Source organism: Ambystoma mexicanum, chromosome 1p, assembly GCF_040938575.1.
Source record: "Ambystoma mexicanum isolate Mex_15411 chromosome 1p, UKY_AmexF1_1, whole genome shotgun sequence".
Taxonomy (NCBI): Eukaryota; Metazoa; Chordata; class Amphibia; order Caudata; family Ambystomatidae; genus Ambystoma; species Ambystoma mexicanum.
The window spans coordinates 544,358,319-544,384,977 of NC_090921.1; the positions used below are offsets into that span (position 1 = coordinate 544,358,319).

General features: G+C 46.0%; 1 protein-coding gene across 2 annotated transcripts in view; it reads right to left on the minus strand.

Annotated features, from left to right (window-relative positions):
- TCF3 (transcription factor 3) overlaps nt 1–26,659 on the minus strand; it is a 1,342,799-nt gene that overhangs the window by 275,958 nt on the left and 1,040,182 nt on the right. For both annotated transcript variants that reach the window (XM_069649483.1, XM_069649484.1), the window contains exon 12: nt 16,147–16,205. In XM_069649483.1, the coding sequence (XP_069505584.1) occupies nt 16,147–16,205 (59 nt within the window). The remainder of the gene's footprint in view (nt 1–16,146; nt 16,206–26,659) is intronic.

The window sequence follows — 26,659 nt, forward strand, 5'->3', positions numbered from 1 at the left end:
CTGGATCCAGCTGTATCGTAGTCAGTATTGTTTGGGTTGGTAGGTGCGTCTGAACCTTTTCTTCGGGTTGGGACTGGGTAGGTAATATATATTCTCAGGTTATCTAGTGTGACACTAGTCGGTTGAGGCTTTGAATGGTTCAGGGTCGGAGTGGTGTTGATGTGGCGTCCTAGTGCATCCGTCTTGGAGCCTGTGTATTCAGTCGTTCGTTTCATTCTGTCCCGACTGTTTCTGTTGGTTCTTTGGTTTCCGTGGGGTGAATATTCTTGAGGCTATTGTTTAATTGTAGTTTTTTGTGTGGTGGGGCATTGTGCTTCCTGCTGTGTAGTGGTGGACAGTGTGTAGTGATGAAACATTCTGTCTCTCACCCCCTGGATTGGGGCTTGTGGTGCAGTGCTTCCTTTCCCTCTCTATATGTTGTCCTTAGCGCTGTTGGGGATGGTTATATTTTAAGGTCATGGTCCTCTTGATGATTTGTCCTAGAGTTTCTGTCTTTGTCTTGCTACGTTTACAGTCTTTCGTCGTATTGCGGCTGTTTCCCGGTTAGTCGTTTAGTATGTCGTGGGATATTTACCTTCGGGTTTTCCCCCCATCGATTGCTAGGTGTGGATCAGGGTCTCTCTACGTTCATTGATTTAGTTGTGTGTGTGCGCCCCTGTGGCCGGTCTTTCTAGTTATGACGTGAAGAGCCAGGTTTTGAGTAATTTCCTGAATAGGTGTTTTTTTGTGTTACGTATGTACTTGGGAAGGTCGTTCCAGGTTTTCGGGGGCTTGGTGCGAGAAGGAGGATTCTCCAAGTTCTTTTATTGTAGGGTTTCCGTTCCAAGCGGATGTACATGCTTGATCTGAGCATTCTGGTTGGTTGGTGTAGGCGCAGTTTGTCTCTTAGGAACTCTGCGCCTTCGTTGTGTACTGCTTTGTGCGTAATGCACATTGTTTTGAATTTTATTTGTTGTTTTATTGGTAGCCAATGTAGTGTTTTCAGCGCTGGTGCAGTGTGTTCTCTTTGGAAGGTGTCTGGCTGCCGCTTTTTGAATGTGCTGTAGTTTTTTTTTTTAAGAGTTGTTCAGGCATGCCTAGGTACAGGCTATTGGCGTAGTCTATTTTGGACATGACGAGGGCGATGATGGTGGTTGTTTTGTTGGCGAACGATAGGAACAGTAAGATCCTCTTTGCCGCTCGCAGGAGGAAGAAGCATTTCTTGAGGAGAGCGTTTACTTGTGGATCTAGCGTGAGATTATTGTCCATCAGAACCCCCAGGTTTTTTTTTTTTTTTTTACAATCGGCGAGGGTGCTGGGGTTGTCCCAAGTTCCCTTGGCCAAGGGATGAATTGGTTTTCTCCTCCATTTTTTGTGACCATCATTATTTGTTTTGCCTGGGTTGATTTTGAGGGAGTTGGAGTTCAGCGAGAAGAATACATCGCGGAGGCAGTTTTCTAGTGTAGAGTTTATTTACGGGTTGTCTTGTATTTTGAAGATTATTTGTGTATTGTCAGCATAGTTGTAGCAGGTGAGGCTGTGCCTTTTGATGATTCTGATAAGTAGATACAGGTAGATGTTGAACAGTAGCGGGGAGAAGGATGATCCTTGTGGTACTCCACAGGTGGAATCTCTCGGGCTGGTTTTGAAGGGTTTCATCCATACGGTTTCACGTTCTGTTTTTAGGAAAGATTATGATCCATATTAGGGCGGTGTCTGTTATTCCAAGTCCTTCTAATCTCGTTATGAGGGTGTCATGGTTAACTGTCGAATGCTGCGATAGGTTTAGGAGTATCAAGGCAGTGCTGTTGTCAGAGTTTGCGTTGATTTTTAGATCGTCCCATATTGAGAGTAGAGCTGATTCTGTTCCTCTCAGTGGTGTGAAGCCAACTTGTGCCTGGTCAAGTAGGTTGTGCTCTTCTATAAACTCTTGGGTTGTTTTGTATATGTACGTTTCGAGCAGTTTGGCTGTATACGGGATGTTGGGAGATGGGTCTGTAGTTGGAGAGGTCTTCTATGTTTCCCGCTGTATCTTTGAGTAGTGGCCTGATGTATGCAGTTTTGAAGGCTGTGGCACTTTCCCAGTTGCGATGGAAAGGTTGAGGATGTTCCTGTGATATTCATTGGGCGTTCCTCGTTTATTTATTTGCATTTTTAAAGCACACAGCTGCCCTGGGGCATCGTGGCGCTGTTACAAGCGGGCTTATTTGGTATAGAAAAATGGTGCTTGGTTACAGTCATTGCTAATGATCCAAGGTTACATGGGAACAGAGAGCATAGGTACAGTTGTTGGTTACAGCAATAAAAATGTTTACCATGACATTTTTTGGTATAGATTTACTTGAATAGGATGGTTTTCAGTGCATTTCTGAAAGACATGAGGGATGTTTCCGCTCTCAGTTTAGGTGGTAGTGAGTTCCAAGATTTTGGAGCTAGAACCTCGGAACTTGAGCCACCAGCTCTGGCTCTGTTGAAGTTGGGGACAGAGAGTTGGTTAGTGTACAGATTACTTTTGGGTCTGAGTGTCTGAACTTGTAGTATTCGTTCAGACAGATAGTGAGGGGCAGACTGGGATATGCATCTATGTGTAATAGTGAGGGTCTTGAACTGGATGTGCTCTTTGACTGGGAGCCAGTGGGCATTCTGTCTAGCTAGGGAGATGTGCTCCCTCCTGGGTATGCTGAGGGCAGCTCTCAGTGCGTTGTTTTGGGTCGTTTGCAGTCTTTTAATGTTTCTGGCAGAGGTGCCTAGAAGGACGACGTTACAATAATCCAGTTTGGCACCTATGGTGGCGCTGGTGATGTTGAGACAGTTTTCGGTGGACAGGTGAGGTTTTACCGCATTGATTATTTTGGTTGTCAGTGCAGCTGAGGAGGAGATATAGCTGACATGTCTATCCATGGATAGAGTTGAATCTAGGTAGACTCCCAAAGTTTTTACTGCTGCGGAGACTGAAATAACAGAGCTTTCAATTTTGAAGTTACTGTATTTACTGTCTGGTTTGTTAAGGGTTTCTTTTGGGCCTACTATTAGAATCTCAGTCTTGTCTCCGTTGAGACAAAGGCCATTATTGGCTGCCATCCAGGCTTGGATGATAGCATATGTGCTTTGTAGGGTTATGAGGTCTTGCTCATAATCCCCTGATAACGGGAGAAGAATGTGTGCGTCGTAGCATAATTGGTGAAGGTTATGCCGGATTGTTCTAGGTCGTTGAAGAGGGGAAGAGTAAATGGGTTGTATAGTGTGGGGGAGGTGCAGGAACCTTGTGGTACTCCGCAGTTAATAGGGGAGGGGGCGGCTGAGGCTTGACCTGAGAATACCCTCATGGCTCTGCCCTCCCAGAAAGATGAGATCCATGTGGTGGCCTCACTGGAGAAGTGTGCCGTGTTGGTGAAGTGTGTCTCTAGGATTTTATGGTCGACCAGGTCGAATGCAGCCAACCGGTCGAGGAGCAGGAGTATGGTGCATTTGCCCTTGTCCATATTTCTTATGAGTTGGTTTTTTAGATCGAGCAACGCAGACTCTGTGCCATGCCTTCGTCGAAAACCGGACTGTCTTTTTCCAAGGATGTTGTGTAATTCCAGGTAGGCTTGTATCTGTAGATACGCAGCCTCATCTAAAATTTTCAGCAGGAAAGGTACAGTTATTGGCCTGTAGTGGTTAGGTAAGTCTGGGTCAAGGGTAGGTTTCTTTAGTAGTGGCCGAACCCATGCTTCCTTGAGAGAAGAGGGTACTGAGCCAGTGGCAAATGATGCATTAATAAATGCTGCGATGAAGGGCGCTAGAGATTCAGCACAGTCTTTGATTATATTTGCTTTACATATGTCACCGTTACAGAGTGAGGGTTTTGTTTGTTTCATAATGAGTGGAACTTCCGGAATAGTTACCTTTCTAAAGGTAAATGGCGAATTAGGTTACTGTCAGGCTGGATGGCGGTCTTGGAGTTTGGCGTGGTTTGGTTTGTGTGGGAAGGCTTAGGTAGGTTGTCAAAGTTGGTTTTGATTTTTTTTTGGAGTAGCTCAATTTTGTCTAGCAGGGCCTTCTGGATGGCATTGCACCAGTTCTCGTCCTTGACCGTTTGGTGTTTGGACGTGGGAGGTATGACTAGCTCATTGAAGATAGCAAATAGTTCTTTTGAATGTGATTGGGCATTGTCAATTCTTGAGTTGTAGGCAGCCGCTTTGGCTATGGCGTTTTTGTATTGTTTAGAGATAGCTAGGTATGAGTCATGTGAGGGAGCGGAAGGGCAAGATTGCCAATTGTTTAGAGCCTGTCTTTTGAGAGTTTTCAGGTCGCATAGCTCTTGGTTGAACCATGAGTTGGCGTGAACGTTTTTTGGCTTTTTTGTTCTCTAATGGAGCAATTGTTTCAATCACTTCTTTGATGTATGTGTTGTAAAGTTCGACCAGTTCTTTAGGGTTATTTGACGTGGGTGATGCCAATGCTGAGGCTTCTAAGAGTGGGCAAATTCTCTCTTTGGTGAGTAATTTTTTTGATCTGGCTAGTGCCGCTGGCGTGGGAAGGATTTGCGTAGTTGCTGCATTAGTTGGGATGTAAAAGTGGATGAGGTGGTGGTCCGTCCACGGTTGAGGGGTGTTGGAGCTAATGTCTACCCAACAGTTGTGGTTCGCTAGCCAGTCTAATATGCAACCTTTTGTGTGAGTGGCAGGGTCAACTTTCTGGATGAATTGTAGGTCCTGGAGGGCTTTGGCAACACTTTACTGCGTTTGTCTTTGGGGCCGTTGAATCCGAGGTTAAAGTCTACTAGGAGTACGGATTTAGTGTTTGGTTTGAGGTTGTTACCTATGAAAATTAGAAGGTTGGCTTGGAAGTCTAGAAGCGGGCCTGGGGCCGGTAGATGTGGTGCATCTTCATAGTGTCATTGGGTGTGAAGGTGATCTTTATTGATAGGGTGTTAAAGCTTTCAGATGAGGTGGATTTAATTTATCTAGCTTTAAGAGTTTCTTTGATTATCAGGGCTACCCCTCCTCCTTTATGTGTTGGTCTATCTTGTCGGAGGATGATGTACCCGGGGGAAGGGACTGGCATATGGCTGGTCCAGAAGCTTCATGTAGCCAGGTTTCTGTGATGGCTAGAGCGTCTAACTCAAGGTCGGAAATTAGGTCATGAATTTCTGTGGCATGGGTTGACAGTGATGAGGGCAAGTTGGATATGGGAGGGTTCATGTGTAGGTTTGGATTTGGTAGTGGTGTTGTGGTGTGAGGTGATCAGCAATTGGGATTTTGTGGTGGGAGTGACTGAGGTGGGTGGGGGGGGTGTCCCGAGCGTACATTTGAAAGACTATGTGCGCTGTGGTTATGCGGGCTCCTAATCTAGAGTTTATGTGCACTGGTAGTGTGTGTGATGTAATGTGGGCGGTGGGTTTGGGCCCGAGGATAGCTTTAGTAGGTGGTGAAGCTGAGGAGTGCTAGGTGTGGCGTTCACGTGTGCTTAAGGCAGGCAGGAACGCGGTGGGCGGGATAGAATCCGAACAGGGAGGTCCGTTAGGTTGGTGAGAGGCCATGTTTAGTGTTGGGCGTAGAGGGCTACTGGTGGACTATGTGCTTGAGTTACTGGTGTTAGTCATACAATTAGGCGCACCGAAGAGCAATGCTAGTACAGTAAATAGGAAGCTATCAATACAGTTCTCAGGGCAGTTACCAGAGCAGTGAGCAAGGCAGTTATTAATGCAGTTATCAATGCAATTCTCAGGGCAGTTACCAATGCAGTGAGTAAGGCAGTTATCAGGTGGTTTGGCTGAACCTAGGGCAGTGTTGGTGTATTGGGTAGGCAGATAACAGTGACTCTAGACTTGTGGATAGCGGTCGAGGCATATCATAGGTAAGTGATAACGCTTCGGGTACATCAGACAATTGCAGTAATGCGGCTCAGCTTTGGAGGCGGCTGTGCGTGTGATCGTAGGTCTTGTTGGATCGGGTAGGTTGGATTTGCGGGCCACGCAGAGTGCACAACACGAGAGGGGCAGGGGATACCACATGAGGGTTAGTGGGGGGCAGCGCGGCAGGTGCCATGAGCAAGTGTTATAGTTGGGGTACGGGCAGGTATGGCAAGGGGTGGGGGGGGCACAGCTTACCCCGTGATCATGCGACTGCCGATGCGAGGATCCATGAGCTAAGCAGAAGATGAGACAGGGATTCTGGCCGTAGGCACATAGGGCTGCGGACAGGCACCTCTGTTCGATTGGTTTCGTCCCCACCGTTGCCTATGATCGTTTCGTATCTAGGGCTGAAATAGAGGGACTTTTCAGGAAAGTACACCAGAAACAATTTTTTCATGAGAACCCTTTTGAGGATGAAGAAACAAATAATGGTCTTCACAATCAATCTTCTTTTTTTCCCCCGGTCACGAGTCATAGCCCAGAATCCATAGTGTTTGAAAGAAGGGTGCTGGTAGACTTGGAAGAATTGGAACGTACCCATTCCATGCCCTTCAGAATTGTTCGGCTGTACAGAGGAAAGCCTTCGAATCACTTAAAAATAACAAATCGATAGTGATTCGGAGTGCCGACAAAGGTGGTGCGATCATCCTTTTGAACCAGGAAGATTATGGGAGTGAATGCCTTCGACAACTTTCAGACACTACATTTTACAAACCTGTAGAACAAGACCCTACGGGACATCAGAAAAATTTGATATCCCACAAAGTTGAGAAAGCGAAAGACAGACACTGGATAACTCCGAAGGAAGCTGAGTATCTAGTGAAAAAGGATCCTAGTGTTCCCCCGTTTTATATTCTGCCCAAAGTCCATAAAACACTATCGAACCCTCCGGGGAGACCGATAGGGTCGGGTATTAATTTGGTGTTGGAACCACTAGCTAAATTTGCTGACTCCTTTCTAAAAGGGTTTGTAAGCAAAATGACCTTGTATATTCAAGATTCAATGGCAGGTATTAACCTGATTGAGAATCTCCATTTTAATCCTTTAATCCTAATTCCTCAGACTGCTACACTTGATGTTATTGAGGATTTGCTACTCACCAAACGCAGCTCCGTTATGACACCCAATTCTTTCATCCTGTGGTGTACAAAGCTTTCTCTTACTGAGAACTATTTCCAATTTGATGGCCGCTTTTATTAACAAGTCCATGGGACCGCCATGGGGTCTGCTGCGTCACCCTCTCTGGCTAATCTTTATGTAGACTATGTAGAACATATGAGTGTTTACAGTGAAAATAATATCTTCAGAGATCACATCGCGTCGTGGCGAAGGTACAGATATGATGTGCTATTGGTGTGGCATGGTGACGAAACAAATCTACTAGCCTTTTTTCAATGGCTGAACGGGATTAATCCCCCTTCTTAAATTCACCATGCACTATCACAGGGAATAGATAGATTTTTTGGACCTTACTATCTTTTCTAATCCATCCACTAACCTACTGGGATTAAAACCATTTCATAAGACAACTGACCGCAATTCCCTTCTCAGATATAAGTTTCCATCCCAAGGCTTTGAGGGACAACTTACCGTTTGGCCAATTTTTGTGGCTCAAATGGAATAGTAGTGAGAAGAATGTTTTTGTGTCTGAGGCATCTATATAGAGTCACAACTTGATACAACGAGGCTATCCAAACAAGATTGTTAAAAGATCTTTTAAGAGAGCCTCTAATAACCACCGTGAAGCCTTGTTGGAATATAGGCCTAAACCCATTCCTGCTAGATCTGATCCATTAGTTTTCGTCAGCACGTTTAACCACCTATCCAAGCAGGTGGTGAAGATTGTTAAAAAACATTTGCCTATCCTAGCGCAGGGGAAAATACCTGTTGAGATTCCATGTTGTGCCTTTAAACGTGGACGTAATGTCAAAGAACTGATCAGCAGGAATGACATTAGCATGAAGGCAGATACTCAGACCACCATCACCCAACAGTGGGGGTTGCCTAAACTCAGAGGACATGCCCCTTGTGGAGCTTGTGTATGTTGTCCATTGACCAGTCTTATTACTGAGGTGGATATTGGTTTATCAAGACCATGGGAACAAAGTGTTCTCTAATTGCAACTCCAGTTTTGTTGTGTATGCTATTTGGTGCCCTTGCCATAAAATATACATTGGGAAGACAGAACGTAAAATCAAAACGTGCATTAATGAACACAGAAGTTGCATTAGAATGAGGAATTTAACAGCTCCCATGGTGGGTCACTTTATTATGCGTGACCATGGCTGTGATGACCTGAGGTGGACGGTGCTTGAAAGGATCTCAGTCACTACCACCACCTCAGTAGATAAACAGACCCTCTCTAAGGATTTTCTTGAGCAGGAGCCACCTTGTGGACTTAAACGAATTAATAGATTGGAATTTGTAATATGCTGTTTTCCATCTAAAGTGTGGTCGAAATCTACAGAATGAAAAACCTTTCAAAAAGGTTTGTTGTGAATCACACTTTTTTTTCGAATGGATGATATAATTCCCTACATCACACATGATCTTTATATTTAGAGCTTGTACGCTTTCTCAACGGCTCTTACAATCATTGCCTCGAGAAGAGACAAAGTCAGATGCAGTCTCTCTAGATGTACCGTCATGGATGGGGCATGCACACTTGGTTAAGGTTAGCCTTTTCGATTTTTGTTCGCTGTACATTCTGTTTCAGCGCATATACCGGGGGTGCACCGTCTACTCGTGCACATAGTGTACAAGTTATAACCATATGTTGGGTGGATTATGTGAAGATGACGTTTTGTCGCTCTCTTCATTGTGTTTTTTGTGAACATAGGTTTTGGAGGGACCGTCGGTGTGAATAATCAGGTCCCATACGGTTCGTGAGCTCTCAAGACCGCCTGTCATTACCATCCAAGTGCTAATGCTTTACCATCCTTCCTGAAGAAATTAACGTGCCAGTGAAGACTGGAATAAGAGATTAGCTGTGAGTGTCCTCAGGACATTTAAATCTATGTTATACCACTGGGTCTTGATGGTTAACACGTCTGTTGTTGGGGTAATGTGGGACTTGTGTTTAGGTTATACATGGGAATCAGTTTACTCTTCCGTACTCCATAAGAATCTTTTACTGAGTACGGGTTTGTTTACTGAGGTTGCATGCTATTACTGGTTTATTGCGACTATGATACAGCGCATGATTATAACCGTTCGAGGTCTTTTGCATAAATCAGGTGCCTGAATTGGGTTTGTTGCATCATGACCCCGTGGGATAATACTCATCCCAGATGTCTTGATATGTCACGCGGTGTTGGTGATGTTTTTTGGAATGTACCAATTCATATGGTCTACCAATCATGATTCCTTTAGTGGTGAAGGAAGTAAAGGGGTATTGATAACCCTCTCCCTGCACGCCGTTCGTTAATGGTGCAGTGGTAGCAATGATCAATTGAGAGATTTGTACATTTAGTTCATTTGATTGTGTTTCTGTGTTTATATTTATAGGTGAGTCTCTGATGTTTTCTACATGTTTATACTCCCACTCGCTTTCCCCCGACAACGCTGGATGCAGGCAGCAGGCAAGTTTGGGTGCAAGGGTGTCAATCAAGAGGATAGAGCCGCCATCTTGGGCGATGCTGGTCCTCGTGGTGTGCAATGGGGGCACAGACTTGTATTCTACAGAAAAGTGAGCAGCAGCCTCGATCCGTGGTTGTGTGGCAGGCTACAGGTAGCTTGGCAATTGTAGATGAACTGGAACAGATAATAAACGTTCCGCACGCCCATCATGAGAATTGCGGTAAATGGAGCCATGACTAGAGCCTTTAAAGTGAGTAGGGGGACTAAACAGGGTTGTCCCCTAGCCCCCCTGCTCTTTGCAATTTACCTCGAGCCGCTATTACAGGCAATCAGGGAGGCGGAGGGGATAAAAGGGATCTACTTTGGAGGAGTGGAACAAACGGTGGCAGCTTTTGTCGATGATATGTTATTAGCCTTAACATCACCTTTGGAATCTATCCGGGTGAGCAGGAAGCTATTAGAAGATTTTGGAGAAGTCTCTGGTCTTAAAATTAATTTTGGTAAATCAATCAGAGCTCTTGAACCTAACGCTAGGAGTAGAAGATAGGGAATGATTGAGAAAGGCTACCCCGTTTATTTGGAGCCCTGGGGGGATTAAATACCTAGGAGTAAAAATCACGCCAACCCTGAGCAGATGGTACCACGCAAACTATCCTTCGTTGCTGAAGGATATTAAAAGGGACCTACACAAATGGAGGGCCCTTCGGATTTCGTGGCTGGGAAGAATAGCTACAATTAAAATGGTGATTCTCCCACGACTTTTATATCTCTTCCAGGCGATACCCCAGGCCGTACCGGGGAGCTACTTTCGAGAATTAAGGTCAGTGACGGGCGACTTCTTGTGTGAAGGGAAAAAAGCACCAATTAGTAGACACCTGTTAACTGCCCCGAGGCGGGAGGGGGGACTGGCATTACCAAACTTCCAACAGTACTACGAGGCAATGCAACTGCGGGTGATCAGGGACTGGCTTCGTGAGGGGGAGACCTCACGGGATAAGCAATGGGTGGCAATGGATAGAGCAGTGGCGCACCGGAATCTAGCAGAAATTTTATGGCTCCCGCAGCAGCTACGGCCCAAGCACATATATGAGAGTTCTATTAAGAAACTGATGGCAGAGAACTGGGACAAGCTGGTGAGGAATAAAGGGATCACGACTTTCCCCTCCCCCTTTACGCCATTGTTTCAAAATGGTGACTTCATCCCAGGGATGGAGGGCGGAGCATTTGAGCACTGGCGAGAGGGGGGTTGTAGGAGGCTGGGTGATCTGCTTCGGGAGGGGAAGATTCTCTCTTTTGAGGAGTGCAAGAGGGAGTACGGGGTTAAGGAGGGAGACAGACTTAGATACGCTCAATTGCGCCACTAGGCCCTTCACCCAGTGAACAAAGAAGCTGCAACAAGGGGGAACACGAGGTTTGAGAAATTCCTTCTATCTAGCGACGGTTCTAAGGGTCTCATATCTAATCTTTATAGGATTTTAGACGAAGCCACTATTAGAAGCTCCTGGACGTACATGGGAAGGTGGGAACGGATTCTGGGAAGGGGGATGGAGCGTGAGGAGTGGGAAAGACTGTGGCGGATGATCCCCAAGCTAGTTAGAGCATCCCAACTGCAGGAGATGTGGTATAAGGTACTATTTGGATGGCGCTACACTCCAGCTCGACTGTGGGAGATTTACCCCTCTACCCCCGGGATATGTTGGCGAGGCTGTGGGATGGAGGGTACGACGCGGCATATCTGGTGGTCATGCCCGAAAATCAGGCCTTTCTGGCTGGAGGTTCAGAGAGCCCAGGAGCGGGCCTTCGGCCCCGGGGGTAGTAGACCCCCTGAGGAGATCATTATGGGTTTAGGGTGGAGCAGAGGTGCGGGGGAGCCTAGCTCCAGAGGGAAGGCAAGGGCGGTTCTTACAATTGCAGCTATGACGGTAATAGCACAAAGATGGAAGAGTAAGGAGGTCCCTTTCTTACAGGACCTGTTACGTAAACTGTGGGAAATCATTGCCCTTGAATGGGCAACGTATGCAAAGGACAACAAATTACAGTCCTTCGCTAGAGATTGGGAAGAAACCTTAGCTTTTCTTAAAGACGATTTCCTGATTGGGTGGCGCCCTCAACGCCTGAGATTATTGGACCTGTGTTGAACTTTAGCAAAGAATAAGGAAGTTTATGGATCGTGGACAAGGAGTAGCTATTCTGGGGGGTGGGGGTGGGATCGTTGAGGGTAATGTATTGTGGGGTTTGTTGGCACAACCATGGGGAGAAAGCTTCAGGAAGCCATGGAGACATGAATGGACTTCTGTTGCCTTGGGGGGGGAAGGGTGGTTGGTGGGGGGAAGGGGGAGTTTCTTCTTTTCTTCGTTTTTGTATGCTGAAATTTAATAAAAAAGTTTAAAAAAAAAAATGTTCCGCCGTAGATCAGCTTTTTTTAGGCTATGATGCATGCAAGCCCCACAGGCTTACCTGAGCAAGGGGAAACTGCTCATAGCTCTTCCCAGATAATGGACACTGCTCCTGCAGTATGGGACGGGGCTCCTGCTCCTTGATGTGGACATCGGATACTGTTTAAGAATCGATTTGTATATGTCTGGTGGGCAGGGGTCTCCGGGGGACCCCGAGTTATTGCTTTCATTCACCAGTTTGACGAATGTCTCCACTGATATTTCTGGAAAGCTTCGTAGTTTGTTTGGGTGCTCCTCCTGGGTGTAGGTGGGGATCGTGGTCAGATCAGACGGTCTGCTTTGTTGGATGTTGGTGATTTTGTTTTTGAAGTGGTCTGCAAGGTCATTACAAAGTTTTGTGGATGGAGTTGGTGTGTTACATCCCAGAGGGTTTTTGATTTATAGTTTATGATTTTGAAGAGTTATTTTTGGGTGTTTAGTGCTTCGAAGATTCGGTTGTCGTAGTGTTTCCTCTTCGCTTTTTGCATTTCCTTTTTGTATGCCCAGTTGTGTTGTAGTAATTTGTTTGTTCGCCGCATCATTTTGTTTTCTCCAATCAAGTTCTAGTCTTCGGTTTATCTTTTCATGGTGCTAAGTAGTGGGGAGAACCATTTTGCCATTGCCCATTTATGAGAAGTGAAGGGTTTTTCTTTGGCGATGCTGTCTAAGGTAGTTATAATCCATGAATGCAGCAGGGTTACTTTACTTTTTGTCCAAGTCCTCTTCTTCCATGAATGCCTGGGTGTGGTTTGCTTAGCTCCAGGAGTTCATTCAGGTTGGAGTTTTTGAAGGTTCTCCAATTTCTTTTCACGGTGTTAGTAGTTTTCTCCGGTTGACTGTTGGGGTGGTCCTTTTGATTACGAAGGGGATGATGAGGTGGTCACTACAGGGTATTTGAATTGGGGGTGCCGTAGTAAGGAGTAGTTTGTTTGCGAAGATTGCGTCAAGTGTATGCCATGTCGAGTAGGTTGCTCCTTTGACTAGTTGTTGTAGGTTCATTGCTGCTAGTTGGCTGGTTAGCGATTTTTGTAAGGGCGTGGTTTCTCCATCGAACCAGATGTTGAAGTCTCTGAGGACTATCAGGTGATTGTGTTTTATATGTACGCAAAGGAAAGCTGCCCTGTGCATAAGAAGGGTAATCTGTAGGCCACTTACTGGTTGAAGCCAGTCCGACCTTGACATTCGTTCTTTGCCGAATTCCTGGAATGGCGTTGGACGGGTGCCTCCTTCAGGCGTGGCAGCCATTTTGTCAGGCAGCCTGCCACGTGTTGCTCAGCCTGCTCGGCCCGGTCTCCTCCAGGACTCTTGTTTGTGGATCACAAGGCCTACCCTGCTCCTCGGACCTAGGCCTGGTAGGTGCAACACCCTCGACCCGGGGGTCGGTAGAGTAGCGTTTAGGCGCCCCCTCGGACGTATTGCTGGTATTTGGCGTAGCCCCTCGGCCATTAAGCCGGTATAAGGGTGGAACCCCTCGGGTGAAGACCTGGTAAAAGAACCTTCTGGTCCCTCAACACTGTCACTGGGAGGACCCGAGGAATCCTTGGCCCGGTAGCTGCAGCATCCTCGATGCAAGCGCTGGTAGAAGGACCTGACCCTCTCACGTTGGAGAGTCCCTGGGAAGGAGTCTCCCTTGCGGGGTGCGATGGAGAATATCGGCCTTTGAGGTCCTCTGGGGGAGACTTTGGAAAAGCTTTTTCCACCTGGCTAGTCTGTTCTTCAGCACTTTCGAGGACAGCGTGCCACACGCTGAAAAAGCTTGCCAACCATGGTCTGGGCCAAGGCAACGTAGGCAGAGGGCGTGGGGGTCTAAAGTTGGGAATAGCCTGTTGCAGGCTGGACACCTGCTGAACCCTGTGGAAGTCAACATGCGCCAGGGAGGAGTGTGAAACCCAAAGACTGAGTACCTGAATGATAAAAATATAAAGAGATGTATCCACGCGTGGAATTACATGGCCGAAGCCAAACCCAGGAGCGCTGGTGAATTTGGCCCGTTCCCGTCAACACGGAAAAGGGGACTGATATGTGGCGCCAGAGGGCAGAGTCAGGGCCGCACATGCTACCTGGGCCGCACCCCTCTAAATTTAAAGAGGAAGGTTTTTTCTGGTGAAAAAGGTTCCGTCTCACGTCCCTTGGAAGGGATGCCCATTCAGTATGGAGGAAAGATGTGTGTGTGGAGTCGAAGATGACCACAAGGTTTTCAGCTGCGCAGGTGGGAACAGTAAGAGGGCGGAGAGAGGCTGGCCAGAGAGTGACCGGAAAGGAGGGAGTGGGTGTGCAGATGAGAAGAATCTCAGTCTTACTGGCATTAAGGCAGAGATCATTGGCAGCATACCACTACTGGATAGCAGACAGTCAGAAATGAGAGACGGAGAAGAGGAGGCCGAAGGAAACCTGAAAATTAGCTGGGTGTCATAGCACTGAAAGTTGGGGCAGAGTGGCAATGCAGTGGACAAGAAGTGCCAGGTATCAGTTGGACACCAGGGGGGGAGGTTAGATCCCTGGCGGACACCACAGGTAGAGATAAAGATAGAGGAGAGGAAGGAGCCAAGTTGGACTTGGGAGGGTCGATCAGAGAGGAAAGAAGTCAGCCACGCCAGGGCCGACCAGTGATATCCAGGTTATCACAGAGACAGTTGAGCAGGATGGCATGGTTGACGGTGTCAAAGGCAGAAGAGAGATCAAGTAAGAGGAGGACACAGGGAGTGTTAGAATCAAGGTTTGAGAGCAGGTCTTCACAGATGTTCAGGAGAGCAGTTTCCATGCTTCTGGCAGCTCTGAAGCCAGACTGATGCTCATGAAGACAACTAATAGATTCAGTTTGAAGATTAAGCTGGGAGATGGCCAGCCTTTGCAGGAGTTTGCCCAGGAAGGAAGTGATGGAGACTGGGCGATTGTTAGCCAGGCAGGACGGGTCGACAGAGGGTTTCTTAAGAGGGTGCACAAGGGAATGCTTCAGAGGGAGGGCAAAACTCCAGTGGCGAAGGAGTGGTTGCAGAAATCAGCCCGGGCAGGAGCCAGGGCGTCAATGTGGTCCTTGATGGTTTTGGAGGAACAGGGGTGAACATGTTTTGATGACTTTCATAGATGGGACTTGTCGAGAAACCTCGTCTGGGGAGAAAAGGGGAAAGGCAGAGAAGGAGGGAGAGGTGGACGAAGAGGGGCCAGAGCAAGAGCAGGGAATAGAGGGGGAAGGGCAGAAGAAGAGGACAGGATGTCCTGAGTTTTAGAGATTAAGTGAGAAGCCAGAACTGTGCAGAGGGCCTGGGAGGGGACAAGTATTTTCATGGCCTCAAAGGCCAGGAAGAAGGCTAAAGAACAAGATGGCAAAAGGACAAGCGAAAAACCCTTTTGCACAGCCATGTTTGGGCACTGGCCACAGTTAGTAGCTTAATGCAGTAAATGAGGTAAGGCTAAAACGAAGAGCACCGAAAAAATTGTAAAACGTCACTGCTGCCACCAGCTTGTCCATTTAGCACACCCAGAGTAACCAGAAATCCTTTGAGTGTTAGTCTAGGGCAAAAACAAAAAGTGGACCCCATTGTACTGCATTGTAAAATGCATTGTACAATGATAAGGTACCACAAGTGATAACAAGTTACTAAAGGTTGTAACCAAGTAACAAGACTAAGGGTAACAATGTTTTTCTAGTACTGACAGCCTGAAGGACAGGTCAGTTTCCCCAAAACAGATGGGCAAAAGACAGTGTAGTGAATCTTAAGGATTCACTGCACTGTGAAAAGTAAAGGTCAGGATCAAAAATAAAAGCAAAAGGTTTGGGAGTCCATAAATGGAAGGAAAGGCGCAGTAAAGAGAAATCTTTCCTAACACTGTGTTCCATAGGTAAACTTATTGATTATGAAATCAATGCTAAAAATGACTAGAGGTTGAAGGGGAACAGGCAAATGAATTAAAAGAATTACATTTTTCTGTAATGTTAGTAAATTTGATGGTTTGTAGTTAAATGAGAATTATTCTTTTACAAAGGGAATAGAATTGTATTGATAAAATCTGACAATTGAATCTCTCCTCTGCTTTTCATTTGATAAATACAGGCTTATCCCATGTGATAATTATTGGTCGAGACATTTCCATTACAAAGGCATTCAAATGAAACGTTGATAGGCAAAACTGTGTTCGGCTGCTGATGGATATTCCGAGGGGACACATCCATTCGGTTATCACAGGTGGACAGGATAGGAGTCAAATGAGAAATCTAGAAAATGTGACAAATGGGAATTCCAAAAACATCCTTACCGAAGCTAGAGCCTTCCCAAGGGCATCACCCGAACTTCCAGCTGTGGTTCCTCTATTACCTAGAGATGATATAAGGGTCAAATCAGAGGAATACAAGATATCGCCTTAACAAATAATGTAACGTGCACACCAAACAACGTATTAAAGAAAGTCGGAAGGCATAGTAAACTTCTTGAAGATCCAAAACAAGCATTTATTTATTTTTGACATCTGTAAAGCGCTTAAGCCCAAGGGCATCAGGGCGCTGTTGAAACCAGTTACACTGAGAGTAAAGAAAAAGTATGAAAAAGTACTAAATGTCAAACAGGGGAGGACCAGATTAGGTGAATAGCCAAGTTTTAAGAGCCTTACGGAAAGGCAAGTAGGAGGTTTCTGCTCTTAGTTCCAACGGTAGGGAGTTCCAGTGTTTAGCTGCGACTAAGCATGCTGGGCTTTGCCATGGTTTCCAAAAGCCACTTTGTAACTCTCCAAGCATGGTTTCTTAATGTGGACCTCCTAATATTTTGAATTACAACTGCCATAATCAATCACCACAGACTATGCAGTCTAGGTATTATGAGAGTTGAAGTCCAAAACATTTGGAGGCCCATTAACGAGTAACCACATTTTATTGTTACTGTTTATTAAAGATAGAGATGTAAATTTGAAAATGCAGATAATGAGCTTGCCCTTATGCATGTCTGAAATTACTGAGATCATACCTTCTTTGGATACTTGGTGAAGATTGGCCTTAAGCAACTGATGTTTCCTGTATACATTTACTTGGTTTCCAAATGGCACAGAACAAGGTAAAATAATCTACAACCTTTTAGGGCATGGAAACCCAGACCCTATGCTTTTGAAATCCAAATTAAACTGTAGCGAGTTATTTAGCACCAGTAATAGTGTTTCCAATGGGTACTATTTTCTCTCTAAAGATGCACTATCCTTTGAGAGCTGGTGCACGGGAATTATCGTCATCATGGCCCCATTCTGCAAGGCAGTGCACTTTAAGGCTTGGGGTAGAAAGTGGTGCCGACTGGATATTAGGAGGATACATCTATGGAGGAACCAAAATATACATGTTAAGGAAATCTTTGAACAACCTTCTGGTGAGGGCTGTGTAACCATCTAATCTAATGATGAAACAGTTTCTCACCAAAAGGAAAGACTAGATTCTCTACATGTAGTATCTGTCAAAGGGCAGTCTGGTTTAACTCAAGTAGGGCCGTTAATGAATTACGGTTAGTCCACAAAGTTAACTAAAGAAAACACTGCTACTGGTATTCTAAAAACATTGTTAAAAAAATGACACATAGAATGCCCATCAGGCAAAATAAGTACTGTCGTTTAAAACATGTACTGTGTTTTTACTATGATTTATAACAGTAAAGGTCAGTTAAGACCCAACCCATTTTAACTGTTGCCCAATACCCATTGGCAAGCATATCACAGGTCTATAGGGTAGGAAGTAAAGGGGTACCCTAGACATTCCAAACACAGTGACAAAACACATGAGGACCTCATGTGTCAGAACGAAACACAGTCACAGGAATCCCAAAACATAAAGGACATAGTATTAGAAGATAAAATGATAGCCATGTCATGGATGTTTGGACTCAACAGTAGTAAGGCAGACCTCAGGAGATATGGCGGTAGTGCAGCAGTAACCACTTAACCCAAAAGAGCCCTCAACTTAAACACCATTTCATTATGCCTTTAAATCTCTAAGCATGTAAGGTAAAGTCTAAGTACCTGTCACCCTATCAACACACAGACGCAAACAAATATTACTTACCCAGTAATTGTCTTTCATTGGCTTGTATCTACTTAGAATTGCATGCTATGCATGGGCTGACATCCACTGGTTGGTGCATCATATTACAACTTATGTTTTCCAATTGGAAAAGTGCACTGACAGGGGCGTTCCTGTAACAATATCCCTATTCTACATGTATCCATGCTCCTTAACGTGCCAATGTCCTTGAATTGTTATATATAAAATAAAACCGTGCCCTTTGCTCCCTTGCAGGGAGGATGGGCGGGTGCATGTGATTCGAAGCGGATACAAGCCACAGAAAGATTATGCAGCAAGTAATATTTGTCTTATAGGTTTGTGAATCTGATAGATTCACATGCTATGCATATATTAGAAAGCAATATCTGAAAAAGGCTGTGTATGAACTAAAGGAAAAATTGCAAATGAAAGCCTTAAGACTGCTTGACCCACTTGAAAATGTGTTTGTTCCCTGAGAGCGGTTTGAATGAGTTATGTTAAGTTGATTTATACCACACACTGCTGCCATTTGTATGGTCTCCAGGCACTCTAGTGGGTCTCTAAGGTAAATATGGATGGGCAGGTTAGGGTGGAAGAGAAGGGTAAGACAGGTGTTGTGCTATGCGTGTGTAGAAGCAGGAGTAATTGGCATCTGTGCTTTGTGTTTGCTTTGTTGTGTACACTGGAGGCTTATGGTTACCGAGAGGGCACCGTCCAGTGTTTGTGTTGGCTATTGGAGGGTTTGTGAGTTGATTTGAGTGTGATGGGTGGTTTGGGGAGTCCAGCAAAGGGGCATGGGGGTGTTTCACAAGCCATGTGTGGTAAGCAAGGGTGGTCGAGAAAAGGAAATCGTTATTAGGTTTTGGTCATCGGGTTGTGGGTAGTCTCTGGGTATAGGGCAGCTTTGCGTTCACTTCTGTTTGTTGGGCACTGTTAAGATGTATTTTTAGAATCTAGCCTTGTTGACCGATTTTAGGACGCCACCCTAGTTATGGTGAACAGGAAGTAAATTATTTTAAACTTTATTATTGCACACAGGTAAAGCACATACATATATATGTTCAAATGTTTCCAACAGTACATTGTACACAGTTATTCTCAGTCCGAGTCTGGGCTTTCAATTTCAGCTTTATCTAATAGATACTGTTTGTACCTGGCCCATACATTTCTTGGTCTGGAAGTGGGCAGCAGAGAGTCTATATATAGCTCTTCTGTATCATTTGTTCATGGCATATCTCTGTCCCAGTCCGCCTTGGTTGGGGGTGTTACACTTTTCCACTTCGTTAATATTGCTCTTTTGGTGATCAACAGGCTCAGATTCAAAAGTTGTCGCCAGGTCGGATTCCTTTTTCCCACCGCAACCAACAGACAATCGTGGTGTCCACTCGACAGGCTGATCTGCCATTTCATCTAGTGCTGTACAAACCTCCCCAGTAGTCTCAGTTTTATGCATGCCCAGAGCATATGATATATATTTGCGTCTTCAGTGTGACACCTCGGGCAGGTTCCCGGTGTGGCGGGGTAGATTTGTTTAAGCCTTACAGGGGTATAATGTGTCCTGGTACTATTTTATATTGTATTAGCTTGTATCTGGAGTTACATGATATTTGTTTGGTCAATGTACATATCTGGGTCCATTCGTGGTCCTCCATTTGTTGCCCCGGGTCCCGTTCCCAGTTGTTTTTGGCCGTGTGGTTCCCTGCTGAGCGCGTCTGAACTATAATTTTATATAGTGCCGAAGCTGTGATTTTCTGTCTACCCCCTGTAAACATATAGCCAAACCCTGTGTTTATCTCTGGTTCTTCTGGAAAGGTGGGACATGCATTTTGTATGGTAGCTTTTATACGCATGTATTGTAGCTTACGTGCGTTTGCGTTTCCCACTATATCCTTGAGGTCTTCCCATGTCACAAAGAGCTTATCCTGGAATAACTGCCCCATTGAGCAATACCTCTGCCACTCCAATGCGTGGCTACCTCCCCATCTAGGGCAAATGGTGTTCGAGGGACACCCCATAGCGGCATACTCGGGTGGTATAACCTGTCTGCACCAAATATATTAATAACTTTGGCCCAAGCTGTGGTCGTTACCTGTGTAGGGACTATGGAGTTATGATGTTTGGGGGTTGATCTCGTCATTTTATGCAGTGCCATGATTGATTCTCATGCTCACTGGTCAGGTGGTGGGTTCCCTGGGTTGAGAAAGTTTGTGGCCCAGTGGGCGGCATAGTGTGCCTGCGCTGCCAGGTAGTAAAGCTCCAGGTCCGGTGCCATCAGCCCACCCCGTGGGTATGTGTCAGTTAATGTCCTCCAGCTTAGCCTGGGGTGCCTTCCCCACACAACCGTGACGCAAGCACTTTTCATTTTAGTAACAAGAGTGCGTCCCGGCCAGACCGGAACTGTATTGAACAGATAGAACAGTTTTGGTAGTGTCATTTTGATTAGGGCTATTCTTCCCATCAATGAGACAGGAAGGGCGCTCAAGAGTTTCATCTTTGCACATTGGGAGTCGGCTAAATGTTTGCACATTGGGGCTCTATTGTATTTTTGTGAGTGGGAATATCTCCGATTTGTTGGGATTAAGTCTCCAGCCGGAGTATTCGCCAAACTTTTTAACTTCTGCCAGGACCTTTCCCAATGTGCAATCTGGGTTCCGTAGATATAGTAGAATATCATCAGCATAAGCTTATAATTTGCAGTTTGCCCTCAAGCCACAGCCCATATGAGCTGTAGCGAGCCCTAAGAATGTCAGCTAGGGGCTCTATCACTAGGGTAAATAGTAATGGTGACAGAGGGCAGCCCTGTCGGGTGCCCCCAAGCAGTTCTAGTATGTTTGTTAAAGCGGTTTGAATGAGTTATGTTAAGTTGATTTATACCACACACTGCTGCCATTTGTATGGTCTCCAGGCACTCTAGTGGGTCTCTAAGGTAAATATGGATGGGCAGGTTAGGGTGGAAGAGAAGGGTAAGACAGGTGTTGTGCTATGCGTGTGTAGAAGCAGGAGCAATTGGCATCTGTGCTTTGTGTTTGCTTTGTTGTGTACACTGGAGGCTTATGGTTACCGAGAGGGCACCGTCCAGTGTTTGTGTTGGCTATTGGAGGGTTTGTGAGTTGATTTGAGTGTGATGGGTGGTTTGGGGAGTCCAGCATGGGGGTGTTTCACAAGCCATGTGTGGTAAGCAAGGGTGGTCGAGAAAAGGAAATCGTTATTAGGTTTTGGTCATCGGGTTGTGGGTAGTCTCTGGGTATAGGGCAGCTTTGCGTTCACTTCTGTTTGTTGGGCACTGTTAAGATGTATTTTTAGAATCTAGCCTTGTTGACCGATTTTAGGACGCCACCCTAGTTATGGCGCCATTGACTTATCTTGGCGTAGGGGCGTGCACAAAATATTTGGATCCATTTGATGATGTTGGGGCCAAATCCATAATTACGTATTACTCCAAATAGGAAGGGCCAGAAGACTGTATCGAATGCTTTTTGCATATCGAGAGGAACCGCTATTCCTCGAGTCTCGAGGGGTATTGTGGTCAGAATTTTGTGGCATCGTCTTATGTTCCTCGCTGTGGATCTACCCAAAATAAACCCAGCTTGGTCCTCGTGAACCATGTATGGCATCAATGGTGTTAATCGGGTTGCCAATATTTTTGCGAACATCTTCGCATCCGTGTTTATAAGCGACAGTGGCCTATACGAGCCGCATTCCTCTGGAGGTTTCCCCGGTTTAAGGAATAACGAAATTACCGCCTCTCTAGTGGTTTCGGGTAATTCCCCTTTGTGCAAGCTTCCATCCACACGGCATACAGTCTGGGTACTAAGAGGTGACTGAATTCTTTATAGAATTCCGCCCGAGGCCGTCTGTACCAGGGGCTTTCCCATTAGGAAGTGCTTTTATTGCCTCCGCCATCTCTGCCTCGGTGATCGGACTCTCTAGGGATTCTCTAGTGGCGTCAGCTAGTAGTGTTGTTGGTATTTGGGAGAGAGAGTGATCCATCTCTTCCTCCGTGGTGTTACACTGAGGGGAGTACAATTTTTTATAGAATTCATAGAACATTTCTGTGGTCACTGTACCATCTAGTAGTTTTATGCAGGGTATAGTTGTCGTGCCTCTTTCACCCCTTACCATTTTGGCCAATAGTCTCCCCGGACGTTCACTTTCCCCATATCGACGTGCCGCTGCTGGTTTGTCGAAGTAACGGATCTCTTGATCCGCCGCTTCTTTATATTCATCTAGCCTGGTTTTAATTTCAGAACTCAACTGTGACAATGGAGACAACTGGGATTGTAAAGAGGCTATTTGTGTCTCTAAGCGCGCCAGTCTACCCCGGATATCCTTGAGGACTCCGCATTCAGCAGATATTGAATTACCTCTCATGCAGACCTTAAATGCCTGCCATAATATTGCCTGACTGGAAACCGAGTCCTCATTGATGTCAAAGTATCCCTGTATTTGCTGGACCATTGTAGTTTTATAGATCAAGTCCCGCAGGGCCGCGGGTTTAAATTTCCATGGTGGCCTAATTACCGTAGTGTCAGGAATTCGTAATGTTAGCTGTAGGATGTTCTAGAATAGATGTGAGTACTCATAACCCAGCTCAATACCTCACTGTCCACCAACCATAGATCTATTCTAGAATGCACGTCGTGCACTGTGGAGTAATATGTATATTCCCTTTTGGAGAGGTTTAGAGTTCTCCATGCATATTTGCTGGACCATTGTAGTTTTATAGATCAAGTCCCGCAGGGCCGCGGGTTTAAATTTCCATGGTGGCCTAATTACCGTAGTGTCAGGAATTCGTAATGTTAGCTGTAGGATGTTCTAGAATAGATGTGAGTACTCATAACCCAGCTCAATACCTCACTGTCCACCAACCATAGATCTATTCTAGAATGCACGTCGTGCACTGTGGAGTAATATGTATATTCCCTTTTGGAGAGGTTTAGAGTTCTCCATGCATATGGATGAGTATTTTCTGTGCTCTAGTTTGTGTTGATGTGCGATCTAAGTGTACCTCAAGGATAGTATTAAAATCCCCACCACATATCAATTGGGCCGTCTGGTAGCTTGCCAGTTTTTCAAATAATGCAGAATAGAAATTTGGGTCATCGATGTTTGGACCATCTCCCTGCCATAGGGCGTGCCATGGAGCAACACATCTACCCTCGGGGTCACATTCAGCGTTAATACAGGTAAATGACAGTGTTTTATGTATAAGGATTGCCGCTCCCCTTGCCTGTCTGGAATATGTTGTGTAATATTGGTGTGTCCCCCAGTTCGGCACAAGTTGTCCCACTTGCTGAGGGCCTAGGTGCGTTTCTTGCCGAAAAATTATTTTGGGGCTCTGCTTGTTTATATATGCTAGTATCTTCCTTTTCTTGATTTGGGATCCCAAGCCACGTACATTCCAGCTCAGTACTTTTAGGTTGTCCGTGCCTGGATTAGCCATTGTCTATGAAATGATTGTAGTCATATACATGACGGTGTATTTCAGTTGTGTACTTAACAGTAGTGCTTGGTGCCCGTGTGCTTTTTTTTAACCCCTTTCTTTCCATAACTAGACCCCAAAGAAACTCATGCCGCTCCCTCCCCCCACCCTCATAGTTCCCCGAACTTCAACTATGCCTGTTAAACCCCCCCTCTCCCCACCCATCAACTTCTTGTGCACGTGCTACAGGGGGGACTATAGCGACTTCCAGTGCCTATGCCGTACGTAGTCATTTACAGTGTGACCGGTTCTATGTTGTTGCTCTCATATTGACACATGTGGGGTTGGGCTCAACAGCTTGATTTGCAAGGATAAGTCTTGTTCGCCCTACATGTGGGCTGCCCGGAGGGGGCCTTCGCTTTCGCAAGTCCTTTATCATTTCTGTGCTTGCAATTGTGTTACTTCGGGATTTCATGAGTCTCTTTCAGTTCTGAGCTGCCCAGCCAGAGCAGGGATGGGTGTTTCAACTAAGTTTGCCGCCCCCTCAGAAACGTGAAAAAGTAAGTTTTGTTCTGATGTTGCATCTTTAATCTCGCTGGGTAGAGCATGACGTATTGCACCCGACGTTCATGCATCAGTTTCTTGACCCCGGTGAAGAGTCTCCTTTCTTGCTGTACCGCCAGTGTGAAATCCAGAAAGATAAGTATTGTGTTGGCTTCCCATCTCAGTTCCTGTTTTTCTCTGGCAGTTTTCTGTATCAGGTCTCTGTAGTTTATCATGCGTGCTATGATAGGTCTAGGGTATGCACCAGGTTTTGGGGCGAACGACCTGTGTGCCCGCTCCACGGTAAACATTGCCGACCATCCGGATCTCCCAGGAGACTTTGTAGAAGATCTTCTACTGCCTTTTCCATTTACCCCTTCAATGCTTCCACCGGAACTCCGATTATGCAGATGTTATTCCGCTGGGATCTAGCCTCTATATCTTCACATTTGGATTTCACCATCCCCAGTTCTATTGCCATTGTGGACACTGTGGTCTTCAAGGCCTCTAGTGCATCTTCTGTGCCCGATATTCTCGTCTCCGCCTCAGTCATGCACAATGTAGTTTTATCTAGCTGTGTCTTAATGGAGGTAACATTTCTTGTTATCGCATCCATTTTTTCGTTGAGTGCAGAGAAGCCCCGTTGCATGGCCAGAAAGACCGCCTGAGGTTCCATCATTGATACTGGTGCAGCTGGTTGCTCTTGTGGGGATACCTCCTCGGACATCTCGGATTCCGTTTCTTTCCTTATTGCTGTCGTGAATTTTTCAATAGTTCCTCTTCCTTTCTTAGGACCAAAGCTCTTGGGCATTGTTTTTTCTGAGGTGGTGTAACCTGGTAGCAGCCCAGCAGTCTTCTTCTACGTGATTCCTATGCCTGGTGGGTGTACAGTGGTGGTTTATGCAGGTCTTATGGAGGGTTTTAATTCATTATCTGGGCTACTGGCGCCCGTTTCGTTTGTGTTGTTAGTTCCGTTGTTAGTTGCCCCCTCCTTTTGTCAGCCTTGTGCCTCTATATGGATCTTCTAGGATTACTTTGAGTTCTTAGGGATTGATTCACTGTTGACAAGGTGTGATCTTACGCTAGTCGTTTTGGTATGTGCGTATGTCTGCTATGTCCTGGAGTTATGCCCCTTGTACATATTTTTCCCTCTGAAACTGCTCTCTTGCCTGTCCAGTCGCAATGAGTTGTGAGTCTGTGACCAGTGGGGAATATCGGTCTGTTGATTCCTTGAATCCTATTGGGTCGCTGACCCCGTGCTCCACTTGCCGCCCGATTGCTGGTTATACTCTGTAAGGCCCCCTATTGCCCATATGTGGGTCCTCCTACCCCGCTGGGGGGTCTCAAGGTCTTCCCTCTTGCCTACTATTGCTGGTTTCTGGTGGCACCTGAAGCACACTGTTACCAATGCTTCTGAGGATCGCTTTATAGAGGGTATTTTTAGATGGTGTCTGCTTGGCTCCCCCCTGCTAGGTCAGCCTGTGTGGTTTTGATGCAGCGTTGCTCTGTTGCAGGGTGGTTCGCCGGGGGCAATCCGTTACATGGTGGTGGTTCAGGGTGAGGGCCCCAACCTTATGTAGATAGGGGTTGTTGGTCGGAGTGGCGGCGGGCCGACCCGCAGTCTGGTGTGCTGCAGCGGAGGGCCTTTCAGATGATCACCAGGGGCATCTCTCGGTGCTTCCTCACTGGTTCACTAGCTGCAGGGGCGGGGGGGAGGGGGTGACTAACCCTGCCCCCCCAGAATCGGCCTGGCTTCTCTCACCTCTCCCTCCGAGCCTCTCCTAGTGTGTGGTGGGGGGCTGGGCGCCCGAGGGGTCGGTCACCGCACCAGGGCACAGTGCCGCGTGTGGTCACTCTTATCTTCCCGGCGCCGGCTCCTTCTGCTCCCGGGCCCTGCGCCCCACAAGTTCAGCAGCCACTTATCTGGGGAGGTCTGTAGGCGCTCTACGGAATCCGGAGCGCCCCCGACTCCCCCCACGTACAGCTGGGCTGCGTATCCGTCCTCCGCCACTCGCCTTGATTTGGCACCAGACTCCTCCTCTCCTTCCGCGGCGCGCCTCCAATTTGCCTCACGCGTAGGAGCACATACCTGCTGTAGCTCAGATACCCCGTTGGCTATTGCTTCCAAACTTTGTGTGCCTGGTCTAGGCGTATTGCTACACGTTTGTTGGTTTTCAGGGCGAACCAGGTCCGCAGTGCTGTTCTATCGGCACTATGGCCATGGACGTCGCCAGAGCTCACACGAGAGCGGCCATTCCTTCTCATGTGCAACAGTGCCCCCCAACAGGAAGTTAATGTTAGTAGCACACAATTCAATTTAGAAAATCCATTATAAAAAACGTTATTTAATGCCTTTAAAACACACTGAAAAATTAAACCAGCAGGTAGTGCTATCACACAAAAATCTATAACAAAAATATATAATCACCTTTGGATTCACTAAATAGAAATTAGCAAATAACACATTATATTAAATAAAAAAAAATATAAGTTATAAGTTCCAAGAACTATTTCACATCATTAAAACAGTTAAAACTTTCACAAATCAGTCGTTAAAATACACCACTATTAGACATTCATGTAATTTCTAAAATCTTTCAAATCACATATTTAAATTTCATATTATGGCATGCGTTTGTTGGTCTGCGTAGGGCAGCTGCCAAACTCCAAAACGTTGCTGCTGCCAACAATTTGCTTGTGAATGTTGCTAAAACAAAGTTGATATGTTACGGCATATTCTGTAGTGCTGCTCCACTGATGATGGGAGGAAGTACAATATAAAGGGTAACGTA